This window comes from Portunus trituberculatus, chromosome 19 (genome assembly GCF_017591435.1).
Source record: "Portunus trituberculatus isolate SZX2019 chromosome 19, ASM1759143v1, whole genome shotgun sequence".
In the NCBI taxonomy this organism is placed as follows: domain Eukaryota; kingdom Metazoa; phylum Arthropoda; class Malacostraca; order Decapoda; family Portunidae; genus Portunus; species Portunus trituberculatus.
The window spans coordinates 3,566,953-3,587,500 of record NC_059273.1 but is presented as its reverse complement, the minus strand read 5'-3'; the positions used below and the strand labels follow the sequence as shown (position 1 = coordinate 3,587,500).

At 43.5% G+C, this 20,548-nt stretch overlaps 1 protein-coding gene and 1 non-coding gene across 2 annotated transcripts in view; both read left to right on the top strand.

Annotated features, from left to right (window-relative positions):
• Positions 1 to 20,548, top strand: part of LOC123505999 — a 74,661-nt gene that overhangs the window by 23,992 nt on the left and 30,121 nt on the right. Inside the window, exon 2 of the mRNA XM_045257807.1 lies at positions 16,284 to 19,054. Coding sequence (XP_045113742.1) covers positions 16,363 to 19,054 — 2,692 coding nt within the window. The 5' untranslated portion in view covers positions 16,284 to 16,362. The remainder of the gene's footprint in view (positions 1 to 16,283; positions 19,055 to 20,548) is intronic.
• On the top strand, positions 10,254 to 10,327 carry Trnam-cau. The gene has a single exon. It is a non-coding gene; the product is annotated as a tRNA-Met (tRNA).

The window sequence follows — 20,548 nt, the reverse complement described above, 5'->3', positions numbered from 1 at the left end:
GTGTGTGTGTGTGTGTGTGTGATATATATATATATATATATATATATATATATATATATATATATATATATATATATATATATATATATATATATATATATATATATATATATATATATATGCCGTATGACATGTCATGCCTTCATATTAAGTTAATGGTTGGTGGAGTGGAAGAATGGTATTCCTCCTCCTCCTCCCAACACCTAGCATGTCTTCACTTGGGCCATTTTCGTCCTTGGTATCCCGCGTAACGCTTCAAATGTCATTTGACCTTAACATTTACTGATGATAAAAGTAATAGCGTGTTTTCTTTTTCCCCCATTGAAGTCTGTGCATTTGGCACCTACGTAGGATGCTGTGTATGTCTGGCTGGCGGTAGCGTGTGGGCCATGAAGTGACGTGGTGTGATAATGAATAAATTACTTAGTGTTGTTAGCGTGATGCCTTCCTCCACCTTGAGCAAGATCCTTGAGCTTTATGACCGTGGATCATCCCTCACCCTCACCTCGCCTCCCGCCGTCCCCACTGATGGGCACCCCGCCGCCCGCCAACTGTCACGCCCTCACTAGTGTGAACGAGGCATGGGCGAGGCGGCGGTGACACAAGTTACCCGGGCTGGCGATGGCGTATAAAGTTGTGGGGCTGTGTTAAGTGGGGCTCAAGTAGACAATTGTATGTGTGTCGGGTGCTGGGAGGTCATAAGGTCTCCCCCCTCCCTCTCCTCGCCGTCTTCCACGCCGAGGAGGGAAGGAGGAGTGGAGGTTATGGGGATGGGAGAAGCCAACACCGCCATCTAGTTGTGCATTTTGCCGAGAGACACGTCATGGCAGTCACATCTTGACTGACATCGAATGTTGACTGACGTTATCTGCTATAGTGACAGTAATGTATATAAATACGCTTGATTGTTTGTGCCACTTCTCTCCCTCATTCAGTGGGTGATAGAGTTGCACGGCATTTTTGTTTACTGGCCTTCACTGAGACAATGGGAAGCTTACTGGGCGCATATCAGATTCACGCACTCAACCACATCCTGCAGCCGGCACAGCGAGGAACTCAAAGCAACAAGCGTCGCTGTTTGTTTATTCTTAAGCGCCGTGCCGGATTTGCAGCAACACCCACGACGAGAGGCTACGTGCGTGTAATATATCACGGTTCATCTTGGTGCGTCCCAGTCAAGGAAGCGTGTAGGGAGACACGCTGCCGTGAGCGTGCGTGCAAAGGTGTGGGAGTAAGATCTGCGAAGTGGACGCTGTGGTCGTGATCATGTTGCTACACGTCGAGCAGGTGCGCAAACTGTTTTTTTTTAACGTTGAAATTTCATCCGATTCATTGGTGTTTTCGGTTCACTGAGAGAGTGATCCTATCGCTATGGGGTTGTGTTTGGGTGAAATAACTACATTGATTCAAGCGTGGGTTGAGACACCGGACGTCACTCGTCAATGGGCGGCCTGCCTGCCCTGTGAGTGCCCTGGTGGCGGCATCTTCCATCGCCCAACACAAGGTCTTTGTTCCCGCGCAGCCTCCCACCCGTCCATACTTCACGCTATCAAAACACTAGCCCGACACTTTATCATCAACCTTTTATTACCCGTTAGACGGTGGTTCTTGAGCGGGAGGTGGAGTTGTGGAGCAGCGTTGTGGTGTCAGATGACAGACGGGAAGCTTGCTATTGGCACGCAGCGCACAATAGTAGAGATCCACTATTTATCACTACTCGCGTCGTTCCGTCGTGTTCTGTGGGCGTCGGACCTTCTTTGGTACTGTAGGTGTATAACTTAAGGACATGTGTTGCAGGAGGGTCATAGACTTAACAGAAGGGGACGTTCTTTGCACCACACGATGAGAGGTGAAAAATTCTAAAAAAGAAAAAGAAAAAACAGTCCCGTCGCAACAATCACGTCAGACAAAAAAAAAAAAAAAAAGGCAGGACAGGACATGAAGGGGAAAGTACAGAGCACCGCTACTGCCTTCCAACACTTGTCTGGCGTATTTTTTTTTTTTCTTTTTTTTTTTTTTCGTTATGAGGAAAGATAATTACTGTGTTTATTAAGTAAGATTTTAGTGACTTTTTTGTCTTAGAGGAGACGTTGTTTACTGATGAATTCGCCTGCTTTCTTGTGTCATGGCTTATCTTAATGACCTTATTGAGTAACAGAATGGGAAACTTGCTGACATGACTTGTGAATGGTGGTCCAACAAGGAGCATCGTAGAGAGAGAGAGAGAGAGAGAGAGAGAGAGAGAGAGAGAGAGAGAGAGAGAGAGAGAGAGAAGTAGCCCAATTAAAAAGGGGATAAGGGAGAGGAGGAGGAGGAGGAGAAGGAGGAGGAGGAGGCGGCGGCGAGCAGGCACTAATTAGGTATACGTGTGACAGTGCTCTTTGATCCTACCATCCTCGCTGCCTCGTGCCGCTCTGCTGGTGCTGCTGGTGCTCTGCCGCCTCCCGAGAGGTGCGGAGTGGAATAACCATGCGGGGATTGGGAGGGGGAGAGAGGGATGCAAAGCTGGATCAGGAAGATTCGGCACAGCGAGGTGAAAAAGGTTTAGTGCTACACAGATTGGACCACTGCTACAGAAGTGAGGATAGTTTACCATTTGGTCTGGTTAGCACTCCAGATCAACAGGATGGGTCAGCACTTCAAGCTAGGATATATAGGATGCAGAGATCAGGCTGGTTAACACTCGAGGTCAGTTTCGTTAACTGTCGAAGTCAACATAGGTTAGCACTCGAGGTCAGCACTCGAATTAGTCAGTACTGGGAGTCAGGATAGATCAGCACTCAAGGTCAGGATAGATCAGCAGACAAGGGTCAAGGCAGGTTAGCAGACGAGGGTCAGGGCGTGTGACGCGCCACCTGGATCGTGCATGACCACCGCCTCTCCCCTTTAAGACCGAGGAGGGAGGGTCGAGAGAGAGAGAGAGAGAGAGAGAGAGAGAGAGAGAGAGAGAGAGAGAGAGAAATCTACGCATCCCACTTCCCATCTTCCTCTGTTGTGTATTACGTCTTTGTTATTTTTATTGTGTTCACGTAGAAAGGAGTTTAGGGACGAGGGTAGCGGCAATGAGATGATGATGATGATGATGATGATGATGTGTGTGTGTGTGTGTGTGTGTGTGTGTGTGTGTGTGTGTTGGTTCAGGTTGAGTGTTGAGGCGATGGTGTTGAGTGACCCGTGTGGCCTGGCGGTGGTGATGGTGGTAGAGGTGGTGGGTGGTGGCGCTGCAACGGCTGACCCCACCTCCACCCCCGCCTCACGCTAGCCCATATAGGGTAGCCTGCTGGGGGTGGGTGGGAGAAGGGGTGCCGCTCCTCACGGAATAAGAGTTCTTGGCTCGGGTACGAACTTCCCTCCATCTTGCCATTACCAGTGTGCCCAAGAGGCAACTAGTGTAAGATGTCGCCACGGATTTTATAATAATATATATTTTTTCAGCTAAGAGATTGTATAATTCAGGACTCAATCTGTAGGCGGAGAGCAAGCGAGTTAAACAAGAGGGATTCTCGAATGGTGTATATTTCCGTGGGTGACGCTGGCCGCAGCGCAGTGCTGCAGCGCCGCTTGGGCTCAAGGCTGCGCTGCGAGGGGGATAACCATGGTTTCGCTGGCCGTGTTGGGAGCACGGCGCGTGCACACAGCGACATGTTTGTGTTAAATGACTTGTGTACAAGCGGTGAATAAAGCCCAGCTTTTTTGTTGTTGCAAAGAAACGGAGCGGGAGGGAGGGTGGTCACTGCCCCGCCCCTTATGCCTTGCCCGCCACACTGTCTGCAGCGCGTGGCGCGTCCGGTGTTGCCAGGTGGCGGGAGGCGGGCGGCGGGCAGCCTTGGCCGTGAACTGGCTGGGCGGAGCGGGCGACCCTCCTTTACACCTGTCCTGGCTGTCGCCGTCACCTGCGCGCCGCCGTCAGCGCTCACACGGCTACTGTTACTCTTCTGTATCACTTCTTGTCTTCAAGGCGTTAAAGGCGGTATCATGCGACTGTCATCTAACTGGCAACTTCCCGCGAACACTCACCCATGTTCGGCTTGCTACTTACACCATCATTGTGTTCTTAGCTGTCAGTTGTTTGGTATGGAGTCGTGAAAGGCGCTGCAGTCCAGCTAACGTGAAAGACGATAGCTACTTTATTCCCACCACACTATGGCATGTTTCTTCAAATGACAGTGTGGTGGCGTGTGTGCTGTTGGCGTGTCGGACACGCACGACGGGGCGGGAATGTGGGTTCAGGTGTACTCAGTGTTTGCCAGAGTACCGACAGGGGCACAGCGGCCCTGACCCATGCACACCCTCCCCACACTCACACCCTCGCCTTCTTACACTTCAGTATTTTGCTGATATGATCCTGTAAAAAGTCGTAAGAGTAAGGGGAAAACTTTTGAAATTCATCAACCCTCTCCCTGAACTCTGCAAAAGTAGCAACTATTGGGCAGGGAGCGGCGAGAGGTCCAGCGTTGAGTTGCTCGCTCTTTGTTGGCTGTGGTGTGTTACCACTGCTAGAAATTCTCTCTCTCTCTCTCTCTCTCTCTCTCTCTCTCTCTCTCTCTCTCTCTCTCTCTCTCTAAGACTTGTCACATTTCAAAGCGCCAAATCTTTGAAGCACGGTAGTGCATTGTTCCTGAAGTGAAATGTTCCTTTAATGTCGGTAGCCTAAGAGGTACCCCGTGTGGTCATGAATGTGACGATGGTTGTGACAAAACATTGTAAGGAATGCACCAACACGATAGCTTCCCTCCACCTCGATGCCTCTATCCTTTGCAGCACGTGTCAGTGGCGCCCCGCACTGGGCTGGAGTGAGCCCTCAAGCGTGCGAACACTTGTGGCGATGCGCTGCTAGGTGATCATGTGCCCACGTGGGGTTAAGCTGGTTTCTGGACACCCTTTACTGACGAAGCATAAGTTTACTATCATTATCGGGCCTCATCCCCGTTCGTCACCTGCTCCCTCATGTCACACGCTTACCTGACATGGTGATCGTCTAGCCAGATGAAAAATCGCTATCTTGTTGATCATTTCGACGAAAAGAGAAAAAAAAAAAAAGTGGAATCTTCACGAGTATGACTTTAATGAACTATGTACTGCCATGTCACTGCTTCCCACATGAACGTAGATTATGTTAGATTGGATATTGCAACTCAAACCTATCGCGCGTCTGAATCAAGAATGAGATACCTACCTACTTGAGTATATGAAAAAAAGGAAGAATGAGAATCATGAGAAAGGAGAAAAAAAAATATGATGGGGCGGCAAGTAAGATGGAGGGAAGAGTGATGGGGATGAGGAAGACGGGAGAGGAAGGCTGGGATGAGGCGAGGAGGGAGAGACATGGAGGGAGGGAGGGAAGGAGGAAGATATGCGAGGGAGAGGAGGTGACAGGGTGCAGAAGCGAGAATAACACCACTTTAAAAGGGGTCGGCGAGTGTTCGGGTGGTGTGGAGCGGGTGTTACCTCCCTCCTCCACCTTCTGCCTGAGAGAGAGAGAGAGAGAGAGAGAGAGAGAGAGAGAGAGAGAGAGATCGTAGTGAAGCACGCAACTTTTACCAGAATATAAAATCAGTTTCATAATTTTTTTTTTTTTTCAGCGTTGTGAAATTCGATTTTTCTCTTTCCCTGCGTATCTCAACTGGATTAGAACTAACAATCACGGATCTGACGTAATGCTGAATGTTTTTCCACGGGTCACTATGCAACGCAAACCACAGTAGGGCTACAGTAAAACTGAACAGCAGCAAAAAAAACGAGGTAGTGAAGAAAGAATACGTAAGAAACCACTCACAAGCCTATCTCGGGATAACTTCCACTTCACCTCAACGGCACTCTTTTGGGGAAAGAACATCTTTTTGGTTTGCTCTTGGCATTATTTTTGGCCGTGCATCCTTTCACCAAACCTGTTTTATGAAGTTTATCTCATGTAAACTTAGAAAATGATAGCCTTAAGACTCTCTTAGGGCATAAAAAGTGCACCCCCGTTGAAACCTTCCATAAGCGTTGAGTATCTCCGTTCAGCATGAGATGATTTCAGGCGCGGTGAATTCCTGGCGCAGTGTTGCCAAGTGTTGACCTTGCCGCTGGAAGCAGGGAGAAGGAGAGACGCCACAGGGCACCCCTGGCTCAGGCTGGAAGCAGCCACTAGTTACTATCTAGAGTTCTAGACCATGCATTGGTTCTTAACCTGGGGGGCGTGAACTCTTGGGGAAAAGTCAGGAATTTCTCTTATTATATTTGACTCTCTTAACGAGAGCATGTTTAAGCACTGAGAAGTTTATGAAAAATGGGAAGGAATTGTATTCATAGATGCAAGGGGGACGTGGATGGAAGGACAAGTTCTTAATAGGGGCGTGGTAGTAAAAAGGTTAAAAATCACTGATCTAAACCACACTTCTGTTTGCATAGAATATCTTTATAGGGGAAATGTACTACGATGGATATTAATGAAAGAAAAGTAAATATCCCTTAGTAGAACGTTTACATAAGAAACAATAATTGCCTAGTGATATTATAGAATCATGGTGTTGATAATGATAGTAATAGTAATAATAATAATAATAATAATGATAATAATAATAATAATAATAATAATAATAATAATAATGGTAGTAGTAGTAGTAGTAGTAGTAGTAGTAAATATATAAAAAAAACTATTAAATCGATACATACGCGAAGTAGAAAAAATGTAGAGGAGAAAACGAGTGATGAAACAGGCTGGGTTAGAAATTAAGATTGTTTGTCTCATCAGAGGTGATTCCAATGGACTCAGTGGTATCAGCAATGCAACAGTGGAGAGGGAGAATGATGGAGATGGGATAGGGAGGGGGGATGGGAAGGATCAATATGGCTCTGATGAGACTTATGAACTAGGTAGAAAATAAGAGAGGTAAATAGATTAACAACAGTTAGTGGAGGCAGGATTCGCGGAAACTACTGGGACGCCAGTGATGAACCTCTTGGGTAGGGAAAATTCTCCGTAATGGAGAAAAAATGTGGCCCTGGAGAGGCGACGCTCAGAGGGAGGTAACTCTCCCTGGAAGCACATCTCCCCGGGGAGGTAAAAGTCTCGAGTGGAGGAAAACATGAGAGGGAGAGACAATGGCCCGCTTGGAGGAGGGGACGTGGAGGGATTATTTGGGTTTCTGCCGGTGATGAGAGAGAGAGAGAGAGTGCTCTCTCTCTCTCTCTCTCTCTCTCTCTCTCTCTCTCTCTCTCTCTCTCTCTCTCTCTCTGTGTGTGTGTGTGACACGCATGACCTACTGTGATACCTTTTGACCTAGAATCACTGCCTAGCCACTGGCTGGCAGTGTCTATGCTGAAGGAGAAAGAGCAGGCAAGAAAGAGAGAGAGAGAGAGAGAGAGAGAGAGAGAGAGAGAGAGAGACTTGAGATCAATACTTGCATTAAATCCTAAGGCTGGAGAGGGAGGGAAAGTAGAAGAGAGAGAGAGAGAGAGAGAGAGAGAGAGAGAGAGAGAGAGAGAGAGAGAGAGAGAGATGAGGGAAAGGCAGGAGGAAGTAAAAGGAAAAAGAATGAAAGGAGCGAGAGATTAAAAAGAAAATGGAAATGAGAGAGAGAGAGAGAGAGAGAGAGAGAGAGAGAGAGAGAGAGAGAGAGAGAGAGAGAGATGCGTGATGTCCTGTTGTTTCGATCGCTTCTTGATTGATTATTTTTTTCCGTTTTATTAGCTGTGATTTGTTAGGGAGTGAGGGCAAAGAGTAGGCTACGCTCTAGATCGACATTGCAGTAACAACGGTTAAGGATGCGAAAAAAAAGTGTTGTTAGCTTCTCAAAAATAATTATTATAGGGTTGCCACCACCACCACCTAAAAATACGGAACGCATTAGCTGAGGTTGGAACAGTGATGACGGGTAGAAAGTCAATCATATTGACAAGGTTTGAAGATCAGCTCTTCCATAAGTACCCTGTATTAGGAGGAATTCAAGGATATCTTGACTAAATGTGAGGATATATTGCAAAATACGTTCATCAGTCAAGTTATCAGTAATATATTTTTGAAACTACATGTGTCTGTATAAATTCTAAAGAATGAGACACTGAAAAATATATTTCCCTTAATTAAAGAGAAAAAAAAGAAAACTCATTTGGAGAAAACAGTAGCGACCTGGAATATGAATGGATCATAAATATAGCCATTACTTATACATTTTCCAAGTGTACAGATCCTGCAGACGTAACCATGTTCAGTACCAGGTACCTAACAGGGATGAGACAGGCATGGCACAGCACAGTTGCAGTGCTCTCCGCCCCTCTCATTTCTAGGCTGACAGTCGTTGGTGATGGACCGTGGGCGTGGAGGCGGAGCGAGATATTACGTGTACTGTTCACGTAACGCACGGGCGGCACGACAAACCCCTAACAAACTCATATATTTTTGTGAACTGGTTATGTATTTGTTTCAATGTTTGGTCACGATGACTTATTAATTTATTTCATTTGCTTGACTATTCATACAGGCAAATACGGAACAAATGGCGTTCCGTATTGGTTTAATACGGAACGCAGCATTTCACGCTTCAATACGGAACGGTTCCGTATTTTAAGGGACAGGTGGCAACCCTAATTATATAAGATATAGTGAAAAAAAAAGATAACATGTTTTAACTCAAAAAACATCAACACGAAGAGAATGAGGAAAGGAAGCTTATGTGTAGTTTCCTGGAGGAGATAGGGAAAAAAGATGCTTATTGGACTAGGTATATACGTGATGAAAATAAATATTTAGAAAATCCTTGTGAAGTAGGAAATAAAGTGATTAAGAGAACACGAATCAGGGCTTAGAGGGAAGAAATTAAGATATTGAAAAGTCATACAAAATGTGAACACTGCCTACAGCAATCATTATAAAAGCAAGAGGCGGGGCAGAAGCAGGTGGTGGTGGTGGTGGTGGTGGTGATGGTGGAGGCTGTGATGAACAAAAGGGAGTGGGAGGGAAGACGAGCGGGAGTAGGGAAGAGGATGTGCTGAGAGCAGCGGCAGGTGTATAGACTGGCATAGGAATAAGGTATGCTAGCTGAAAACAAGGGGGTGTGAAGGAATAGAAGAAAGAGGGTGTGATAAGAGGGTGGTGGTGGTGCTCAAGATAATAATGATGGTGGTGATGTTGATGACTTGATAATAATGATGGTGATGATGTGAATAATAGCGGCACTGATGTTGATTTACGAAAGGTACGAAGTGTTGATGATGGTGAAGTTTTATAGTAGTGAAGGTAGTGATGATGATGACAGTGCAGTGCTTGAATTCAGAATCGGAATCTTAGACTATCTATAATAACTAATCGAAAGAGAGAGAGAGAGAGAGAGAGAGAGAGAGAGAGAGAGAGAGAGAGAGAGAGAGAGAGAGAGAGAGAGAGAGGGAAAAATGTATATTATTTCTGCCTCCACCCAATACCACTAACTAAAGAAAATGAATGAATGAATGAATAAATAAATAAATAAATAAATAAGCAAGACAGTAGAGAAAAATATAACAAGCTTGACCAGATCATATAACACAAAGAGTGTTACTATATAACAACACCAACTCTCCTGCCGTTTCAATTGACTCCTTCGATGCCTCTTGCTGGAATGCAGTTTATACTCGTAGTGACAAGCTCTGGAACTCCCTACCTGCTTCTGTATTTCCTTCTTCCTATGACTTGAACGCCATTGAATTAAGAGGGAGGTCTCAAGACATTCATCCCTTTCTTTTGGCTAAGTCTCTCTGAGACTGGCAACTACGTTGGCCTTTTTTTTAACCCTTTATGTTGCCCTTGCCCAGTTTTCCCGTCTTACATAAAAAAGGTGCTGGTGGTAACTAACGAGGCTCCGCGGGACTCCATACACGCGGTTCAGGACTGTAGGCAATGCTAGGCGGCTGAAATACGCCGCCTGCCTTACTGCCGTTGTTATGCGAGATCCGAAGCCCCGATGAATTATTCCCTGCCGTCACTGTTTTATTAACTAGCTGCGGCTGTTGCGCGTCAAGAGCCTCCTCTCGTGCGCCGCTTCCCTCACAGCCTCCTCTAGCACCGCCTTCCCGCCTATTTTATTTATTTATTTATTTACTATTGTATTTATTTTTTTTATAACGAGAGCTTGGGAAGAATGGTGTCAGTGCATTGATACTTTGTTTTGTGATAGCTTTTATCTACTGTAATTCATAATGAAGGAACATTACATACAGCTTTCCACTTGATGCAAGCTCACCTTATGCTTACATATTTCCATTGTAACCCCAGACATCACACACACACACACACACGCCCGGTAGCTCAGTGGTTAGAGCGCTGGCTTCATAAGCTAGAGGACCGGGGTTCGATTCCCCGGCCGGGTGGAGATATTTGGGTGTGTCTCCTTTCACGTGTAGCCCCTGTTCACCTAGCAGTGAGTAGGTACGGGATGTAAATCGAGGAGTTGTGACCTTGTTGTCCCGATGTGTGGTGTGTGCCTGGTCTCAGGCCTATCCAAAGATCGGAAATAATGAGCTCTGAGTTCGTTCCGTAGGGTAACGTCTGGCTGTCTCGTCAGAGACTGCAGCAGATTAAACAGTGAACACACACACACACACACACACACACAGCTATCGTTATCATACGAATCTATCTGTGATAAAATGTGTTGGGGATTTGGTTTTTTTGCGTTAAAACACAAATAATGGTTGACAGTCCCCTCGTAACAAAATGATTACACCAACGAATATACCGCTCGAGCACGGACATTTGCAACACTGACCTAGGTTGTATAATGCATATTCCGTAATGTCTACTGTTGCTAGGTATAGGTAGTATTAAACAATGACGACGTGTAATTTTACAAATATTACAAAATATTACAGAAGACCTATTAGCTTTGCATACTTATATCAATAGATTCCGTAATATTTTTAAATCGATTAAACATAAATGTTGACTAGACACTATAGTAATAATATGAAATGTGTTATAATTTGAATCATATTATAGGTAATTTAATACTCTTGCAAATGGCTGGGAAAATTACTTCGTTCTTGATATGTATAATAATACTGTATATAGGAAGAGTAAGAGGCGACTCGTATTGTATTCGCTAGTACTGATGGTGACACGAGGTGACAAAGTTAGTTAGCCAAGTGCAGATTTATGAAACAATGAGGTAGGGAAGGGAGGGCTGAAAGACAGTAAAGTACTGGACAAGGATGTGTGAGACATACCTGTGGAGCCCAGCAGTACTGGTGCCAGCAGGCCGGCTATCAGGGTGTCGGTGTCGTGCCTCGGCCTGGCTGCCGCAACTCTTGGCTCAGCGGCATCGTGTCAAGGCTGTATCGCGGGGCAACGCTCGTCCTTCCCTACTCCCGCTCGCAAAGACCCCGCCCTGCTTACATAGGAGACATAAAATGATTACTTAAATGTCACTAGCAATATACTTATTTCCGTAGTTTGTGTTGTTTCACTTAACAAGTAATGTTTTATATAATACTGCGCAAACTACGAGTATATTTGTAGATATTCTTCTTTTGTTGTTGTTGTTGTTGTTGTTGTTGTTGTTGTTGTTGTTGTTGTTGTTCGTCGTCGTCGTTGTCGTCGTCGTTGTCGTCATTGTTGTTGTTGTTGTTGTTGTTGTTTGTTGTTCATATTGTTATTGCTGTTGTCCTCTTCCTGACCACCTCTAACAGCAGTTGGAGGAATGCCATAGAAAACACAGCAAGCAATTAAATAAAGAAAATAAATGAATGAACAAACAAATACACACCATTTATGTTGATATATATATATATATATATATATATATATATATATATATATATATATATATATATATATATATATATTGAGAAGCTTGCTGTTTTAACTTAGAAGTGTTTCTCCTTTTCTGTTTGGTTTTATTAAGTTTTACAGAATATATCTTTATTTTTCAATATAAAATTATGCATATGTTTTCTTCCACGAAGGGAAGGGGAAAACGTTTCATACAGAATTTTTTGGGCTAGAAAATCGACTGACAAAAATGTTGGAATAATATATATATATATATATATATATATATATATATATATATATATATATATATATATATATATATATATATTCAGCTAGGATATGAAGCTCAGAGAGAGAGAGAGAGAGAGAGAGAGAGAGAGAGAGAGAGAGAGAGAGAGAGAGAGATGCGAGTATCAAGTCCAGTAATAACGATGATGATGATGATGATGATGATGATAATGATAATAATAATAATAATAATAATAATAATAATAATAATAATAATACCGATAAGAGAACTTTCAACCCCTTAAAATTGCTAAGGCCTTCCGTGCTTTGCAGCAAAGGATGCACATGGAGGCAGCTGAGTACTGAAGTAGAAGCGGCCCTTTCATTACATTAATAAATTAATATTGGATTAAAATATTCAACATAATCGTTCATTTACACCACGAGGCGGTATTTATTAAGCCACTACGTAAAGCTTCCTGAAAATCACTGGCATTACGTCCACTAAACTACTCTGCAGAGTAGCGTTCAGTAAGCACTTAACTAACTACCTTCAGGCTTCGGTGAGAGGTAGCAAGCCTTGGTTATGCCCTCAGTACTTTTGTTTATTTATGTATTCCTTACTATTTATTTATTTATTTATATATTTATTTATTTTCATTATTATTATTATTATTATTATTATTATTATTATTATTATTATTGGTAGGGGCGATGAGTGAAAGTGTGATTGTGATTTTTTTTTTTTCTTTTTTTTTTATCGAGTGATTAACGAAGCAAAGAAGAGATTGTCCTGACTTTCGAGGTCTGGCCCGATGTTAGATACAGTATTGTTTCACCCAACCATGCACTCATTTGTAATGTTTACTGGAAAAAAAAACCATAAAAGGAAGGAAGCAAAAGAACAGAAAGAAAAAGTGAGCTCAGTTGTATTGCATTATGATTAACAAGTAAAACGGTGGAGTTACGTGGATCAGAAGGCACATTTCCTATGCAAACATGTTTCCTACTCTGGAACATATATACTTTAGCATTACTTTGTTACTTCAAACTTCACATTGCTCTACCTTAATTTATTTTCATTATCGTATTGAAACCATGTTACTGACTTTTTTTTCACTGGTTTGGTAATCATATAAATAGTGACGGAAGTGAAAGGAATTATGTAGAAGATACCTGTCATCCAATCACGCCTAGCTTATACCTCCCCGAAGCCTTGTTATTACTCACGAACCGCGTAAGGCTAGAGAAAAGGGCGGGCGGGAAAGCCTCCATGATAACTCGTGTGTAAGAGAGAGAGAGAGAGAGAGAGAGAGAGAGAGAGAGATTGCCAGCAGTCTCTTTTTAGTTTTTTATTGACGTTTTTTATTATATGCATTTTTTTTTCATTTCATTCCAAACTTATAATTTTCTGTATGCATCTGTATGTATTTGTGTTTCATCGTCCCTCATCCCCCTCCCCATCTCTCTCTCTCTCTCTCTCTGGTGTGGTGTGTGTGTGTGTGTGTGTGTGTGAGTGAGTGTGTGTGTGTGTGTGTGTGTGTGTGTGTGTGTGTGTGTGTGTAGTTACCATCTATCAGTTGATATCGTAAAAGTAAAAACCACTTTACTCATGGCTTACAGTAGTATTGCAGTAGATAGAATAATAGAAACATTAAGATTATACATTTAGAAAAAAATATCAGTTCATGTACAGCTTTAGAAAAAAAATAGACTTGAATAGATGAAAATATTCTTGTGAATCGCTATATTATGTCAGTGAGTGAAGTACAAGCAGTGTCGAGTCATTTCTCCGCCGTTTTCACGGCTAACCAGATGAGCCAAGCAGGTAAATCGGGGAACGCCTATGCCAAACGACTGCAACTCGTACCCTATAGGCTCAAAACACTGACATTTATGTAAAGTTGTCGTCTGCTTGTTGGTGATGATGGCCCTGCAGGAGTAAGAACAGGCAGCCAATGAGTGTGCGCGGGAGAGTCACGTGACCGTATTTTGACCAATCACCGCCAAGCTTGCAGGCCCATTCACCAAGGTTGGATATGTCATTAATGATATGAGTATGGAAGCAAACTCAGTGTATTCTATAAGCAACACCTGGTGGGCAAAAGAACTTAAACACTTACACATCCTTACACTAAATAAGCATCACGTTGTTGCCTACATCAGCGTACGAAAGATCAATACAGGAAAGCATAAACAAAAGTGTGTAAACCGGGGAATTCCCTCCGTGTTGCATCCTCCATGGACTCGTATCCGTAGGTGTGTGTTGCTGAAGGGACGACATTGATCCACATTTCCCCCGCTCTGCCTCTTTTTAGTCAATGCCAGGTAAGTCTTCAATGTCGTCTTGCATCGTAGAAGCCATTTTACCCACAACATATGCCGAGCAGGGAGGAGGAGAGCGTGTGGAGGGAGTAAATAGGCAGCCGAGGTCCCTTTGTTGTCATCGGGCTGAGAGGGGGAATGGCTGCTGCTGCTGCTCCTGCTCCGCTATTTTCATCAGTTCTCTCTGTGTACCTTGCTGCGACCGTGTGAAATTCTTTACTTCCTGATGTTGCACTGTTGTTGGAGTTCTGGTGTTCATTCAGTGAGTGTTGTGTCGTGATGTTAAGTGCAGTGCTCAGTGAATGTGAGGTTCTGTATGTCGTCTGTGTCAGTGAGTCCGTCCGTCTCCACTTTCTGCCCTAGCGGGTGTTGCTGTCCTCTTAGACTTGTAGTGTTGTACTGTGATCTGAAATGCTCTGTCTATGTGAGGACACCTTGCCGTGGTATGTGGTCAGTGTCAGTGAACCTATACATTTCTACCACATTTTTTCCCTCTCTGTCTGCTGCAGTTAACCTGTAAAAGGAAATCCATTTTTGTGCACTAAATATCATCTATAAAGGTATTTATGTATATGTATCTTTTACTACAATGGGTATTAGTGCTTTATGTGAAATGATTGAAACTAACAGGAAATGAGTGCCAGAAGTATTAGTTATCATGGAGTGTTGTTTGGTTCCTTGGGGTCACAGGGAATACGTCCACAGCTCCATCACTAAGAACTCAACAGTGACTTGATGAAATGGATGTAGTCCTGTAGCTTTGTAAATATGCTGCTTGTGCAAAGAAATCATACAAGAGTATTCCAGTATAAATTCCCAGGACATTTTCTTCATGTCAGACGTGTCATTCTAGCAGGCTATTTTATTGATATATGAAGACGTTTAGATATTATAATTGTATATCCTTTAATGTCATATGAATCTATGGTTCACTATACATAGCTCCTGTGGTAAAAATATCTTGAGCCATTATCTTTGAGAATGGCTGTTATGTTCCAAGTATTATAGAAAATATTCAAGTTAATTTTAACATATAGAGAGTCAGATTTCTTTTAATTTTGTTGGTCAAGGTTTGAAAAATTAAATTTGACTCCTTTCAGATCACAAATGTTCTTGGAATAATTTTCACACACACACACACACCGTGTAGTGTAGTGGTTAGCACGCTCGACTCACAATCGAGAGGCCCGGGTTCGAGTCCCGGTGCGGCGAGGCAAATGGGCAAGCCTCTTAATGTGTGGCCCCTGTTTACCTAGCAGTAAATAGGTACGGGATGTAACTCGAGGGGTTGTGGCCTCACTTTCCCGGTGTGTGGAGTGTGTTGTGGTCTCAGTCCTACCCGAAGATCGGTCTATGAGCTCTGAGCTCCGTAATGGGGAAGACTGGCTGGGATGACCAGCAGGCGACCGAGGTGAATCACACACACACACTATTTTCTGTTTGAAATATCCAAAGGAAGGCCTTATTAATGAATTCAAATGTTTGTTTCTGTATTTCTTCTATTTTGCTTTATTGAGTATGTTCACATTTACACACATGTTACATTTGTTCCCAGAGTTATATCCACATATACTATTGAGGCAATGGTGGACTAATAGTAACAGCACAATGTGCCTGTAATTCACAACAGATACTATGTAGTATCTGTTGTATGTAGTAGGATATTAGGTTTGTGTAAAGCATAGTACCTCATGCATGTGGGACATCTCTTTCACTGTGGCAGATTCCAAATTCAGTGAATTCATCAATAACCACCCGTAGGATGATAATAGCTATTGGTAATGCTTCTATTATTGTAGAGGATGATGACCAACAAATAAAAAAATCTGCATACAGAATGTCAGTTGCTTACTTTTGCAATATAAAATCAAAGCCTGTGATTATTTTACTAATGTAACATTGTCAGATTTCTCTCATTTGTGCAATTCAGTCCTGTTACTTGTAAATAATAGTTTGAAAAGTTTATGAAACAAAACTGAATAAGATTTCATTATCTTTCCAGCTTTCAAGAAGCTTGGCTGCTATGAAGCTTACATGGTACTGTGATGAGCCACCAGTGGTCCTCAGCACCTTAATTATGGATGACCATCAAGATGAATAGGCGAGGGGGCAACCGAGCAAAACGCAGCACAGAGTCCAAGGCTTCGGGCAGTAGTGGTCGTGGGGCCAGGACCGCTGCCCGGAAGGAGGGAGACCTTGCTACTCAGCAATCTACTCAAGTTAATGCTTCTTCAGGGAATGGCCCTCCTCATGGCAAAAAGGAGGGTGAGAGCCAGAGTCCAGGGAAGGTGCGCAAGGATGCCGTAGTAGGAGGCAGAGGGGATGACCAGAGTGGCCCTGGTGAGGGAGCACCCCATGTAGTTAGTGGGGAGGAATCTACTGTGGTGACCAGCCAGAGTCATACTTCAAACTCAAAGATGCCGGCTGCCACAGTGACTCGTGCCCCACGTGTTGCTACCGCCAATTCCAGCAGGGTGTCTGGTCCTGTAGCGACTGGAGGATCTGGATCATGCTCCACCTCATCAAAAGAGGAGAAGCAGCCAGTTCATGATGTGTGCAAGTTACCCAAAAAGCGGAAATTTGATCCAGCTGAACTGGAGGACATGAATGGAGGGCCAAAACCAGTGATTGGTCCAGGAAGTACATCTGTAACACCAGCAACAACCACTGCCACTTCCAGTACTGGGCTGGTGGTTTTGCCATCAACCCCGGTGCGAGGCCCGTCCATCAGTACCTCTGTTACAAGTCCTATAGTGAGTGCAGCAAGTATCACTAGAAGTCCATCATTGTCTGCACCAGACACAGTAAACACCCAGATGGCATCCACCCCTGCTGAAACTACAAATTCATCAGAAAGTAAGCCACAAGACCTCAGGGTGAATGCTGGAAGTGGAAGTCGAAGTAGTGGGGATAATGACAGTGAAGGAGGCAGAAATGGAATAAGTAATAAAAATGGTATGGAAAAACATAGACCGGCTGTTTCTCCTGTTCCCACCCAGCCCGTCAACATGACAAGCACCAGCCTTACAGCAGTGTCACATCCTCCAGTGGCCCATAATAATGTGGCTTCTCAGCGCAGTTCCCATCCCCTTACCTCAAATCAACTAAAGCATCATTCATCGATATCACAGACTCCTTCCATCTCTCACACTGCCACAGTTGCAGCACACATTGCTATCTCTCAGCAGCAGGCCATTGTTACTGTTCCACATTATCAGTTGCCCCTCACATCACAGCAGCTGCAACTTCAACATCAGCGGCAGAAAGTACAACAGCAAAGACAGCAGCAGCAACAACAACAACAACAACAACAACAACAACAACAACAACAACAGCAGCAGCAGCAGCAGCAACAGCAACAACAACAGCAGCAACATCAACAACAGCAACAGCAGCAACAACAACATCAGCAGCAACCCCAACTTGCCCATCAGCAGCAGCAGCAGCAACAACAGCATACACACCAGCATCAAACTCATCAACACCAACAGCAAGCATCACATCAGCATCAACAGCAACAGGCACACCAGCAGCAGCAACAGTCACATCAACATCAGCAGCAAAATCCACTCTCACATCACCAGTCACAACAGCAGCTCCAACAGTCTCATCTTCAGTCAACCCATCACCAGGGTCAACAGTCCTTGCATCAGCAACATCATTCACAGCAGATACAAATACAGCAGCAGCATGTGCAGCAATCGCATCACCAGAACTTGCCTCAATCAGTATCACAAGGTCAGCAGCTGCAGCACCAGGTTGGCAGTGCAAGTCAACACACTCTATCCCTGACTCATTTGGTGCCTCCAGCAGCCCATGCACAGCCTGGGGTGACACAGGGCTCCAGTGTTCATCTGTCCCAATCGTCAGGCTCAAAATATACAGGGTATAAGAGTGTTGTGGATGTTGCAGCTCAGGCAACTCTGCCATCTCATCACATTTCTGGTGAGACTCGTGAGGGGGGGGAAGTGCCTCGGACCCCAGAGATGTGGTCGTCACAGCAGGGTGTGGCTAGAGCACCTGTTGATCTTAATGAGTGGCGAGGACACCGGGTACTTGCCAAGAGGGGTCTGCACTATTACCCAGCAGTGATTGTCAGTGTTAAAAATGCTTGTGATCTTGTTGTGAGGATTGATGCAGAATCAATTGGTGATCTCTTGTACAGTAGTGTTTTTACAACTGGAAAATTTGATGTAATAAGTGACGCTGTTCCATCTGCAAAGCAACTTGAGGGTGGTGCAAGAGTAGTTGTGCGCTTGGACAAAGAACAGCAAATGTTTGCTGAGGGAGTAGTGTATGAGAGGCAGGGCTCCCCAACCACCCAGTACCTGGTACGTATTAGTGGAGAGACTAATGGGCAAGGATCTGGAGTCAGTAATGACCATTGGATTCAGAGGCCCCACCTGCGGTTACTCCAGCCACCTTGGTGGGAAGATTTGGAACCACATGGACAGTCATCACTTCTCTCTTCTACTTCCCATCACTTCTCCCACAAGCCTGTTGGTTACATATCTCCTGGCTTCCAGGAGACCCCTGGCTCTCATCTTGTTCCCAGTGCTCCTTCTTATCCTATGGGGTCGACTGCTTATGGCACCATTACTCCGCCAAACCATGTAACATCTCCAGGCAGTGTTGCCATGACTCCCCTCAGTGGACAGTCCGGCTCTGCTGGCTTCAGCTCAGGGTCAGAAGAGCAACGAAGACGACCAATAGATGACTATGACAGTGATGATGACCTGAGAAGAGAGGACATCACTTTTCCTACTGAAGGTGGTAAGTGAATTATCCTTATATTAGTTACAGTGATAGTAAATGGTAAGTATGAACGAATGAAAGGTTTGCATGGCGCTTGCCACAAAGGCTGTTGCAATAATTATGTTATGGCATGCATTCATACCATGAATATCCATTACTAATTATATTAAATGTGCAGCTATGAATATTTTTTACATAACTTGTTAATAGTACATATATGTTATTTAAATATTTGACTGTAGCATGATTGCTTTGAGTTGAGATATTCAATACATTATGGGCGATATCTAAGATTCTAAGATTCCTACAACATATAAGAAGGTATAGTAGGAGTATGGCAAGTCTTGGGAAATTTCTGATTTAATGAGTGTAGCTACTTTGCTTTTTGCCATTCAAGTGAATTAAACTGATGGTATGGTAGAGGCATTAGTGATATTTTCACTCAAGTGACAGGCTTATTGGGGAGTCTGTTGGCTCACTTTGCCGCCCAGAAAAGGGACTCCATGTGAGACTCACCATTCTTTGTTCTCCCAAGAATAGTTTGTATTTAAGCTGAATGATGTGATATTCTGTTTTGTAAATTTGAAACAAATGCATGGTACCTATGAAAATTTTGATTAGAATTCACTTGTGAATATCAAACACTGCTGACTATTTAGAAGAGCAGGACCTATGGTACTTATTACCAACATCCATTAAATCACGGTATCCTGAATACTGTCCTGCATATGTACACTTAATATGTATGCTATTTTGTATCTGTAGTTGATGATCATCATATTTCTGTGAAATATATCTATATTTATATAATTCCATAATGGACTGATGACTCAGAGCAAGGAATAAATCCCTTGATCAGTGTTTATATAATCCTGGTTCTTATATGTGAGTTAAAAGTTGTCTTGCTGCAATCTGTTCCCTCGTATGCTTGTGTTCATGATCCTTAGGGGAGTTAGTTTTTCAAAGAATGACTCTCCCCAATCAAACAAATATATTCATCTTAGTTTCATTAAATTAATAAAAATTTGGAAGTTGAATAGTATATGTATATTGGTGAGGAGAGCAAGATGAGGCTTTTACCCTCTGCACTTGACTCACCAACTTTCGTGTATAATTGTCACTGAAGCGTAGACAATAGAAAAATAGAAGAATCTGAATTGCCATATAAAGACTGAAGGCATTAGCTGCTCTGGCCTCAAGCAGGACACAAGCATATTCATTTTATGTGATGTAGATAAGTTTTGAAATTTACCCTAAAAAGTATGGCTATGTCCATTTGAGTTTGTCAGCAAGGGAGTTGTATTTCATTCATTTGCTTATGTCTTCCTTACACTTGTGCCCTTAGAATCAGTGCTTGGCATTTAACACATCAATATTGAATACATTATTATGCTATATTTGTTAAATACATAATAGTTTGTCAATTATAATTTTTCTTTTTGATCCTTTTCTCTTGATTGCCAGTGGCCATATTAGTGATATAGCTAATCAATAGAGAGGGGGTGCCAAGAG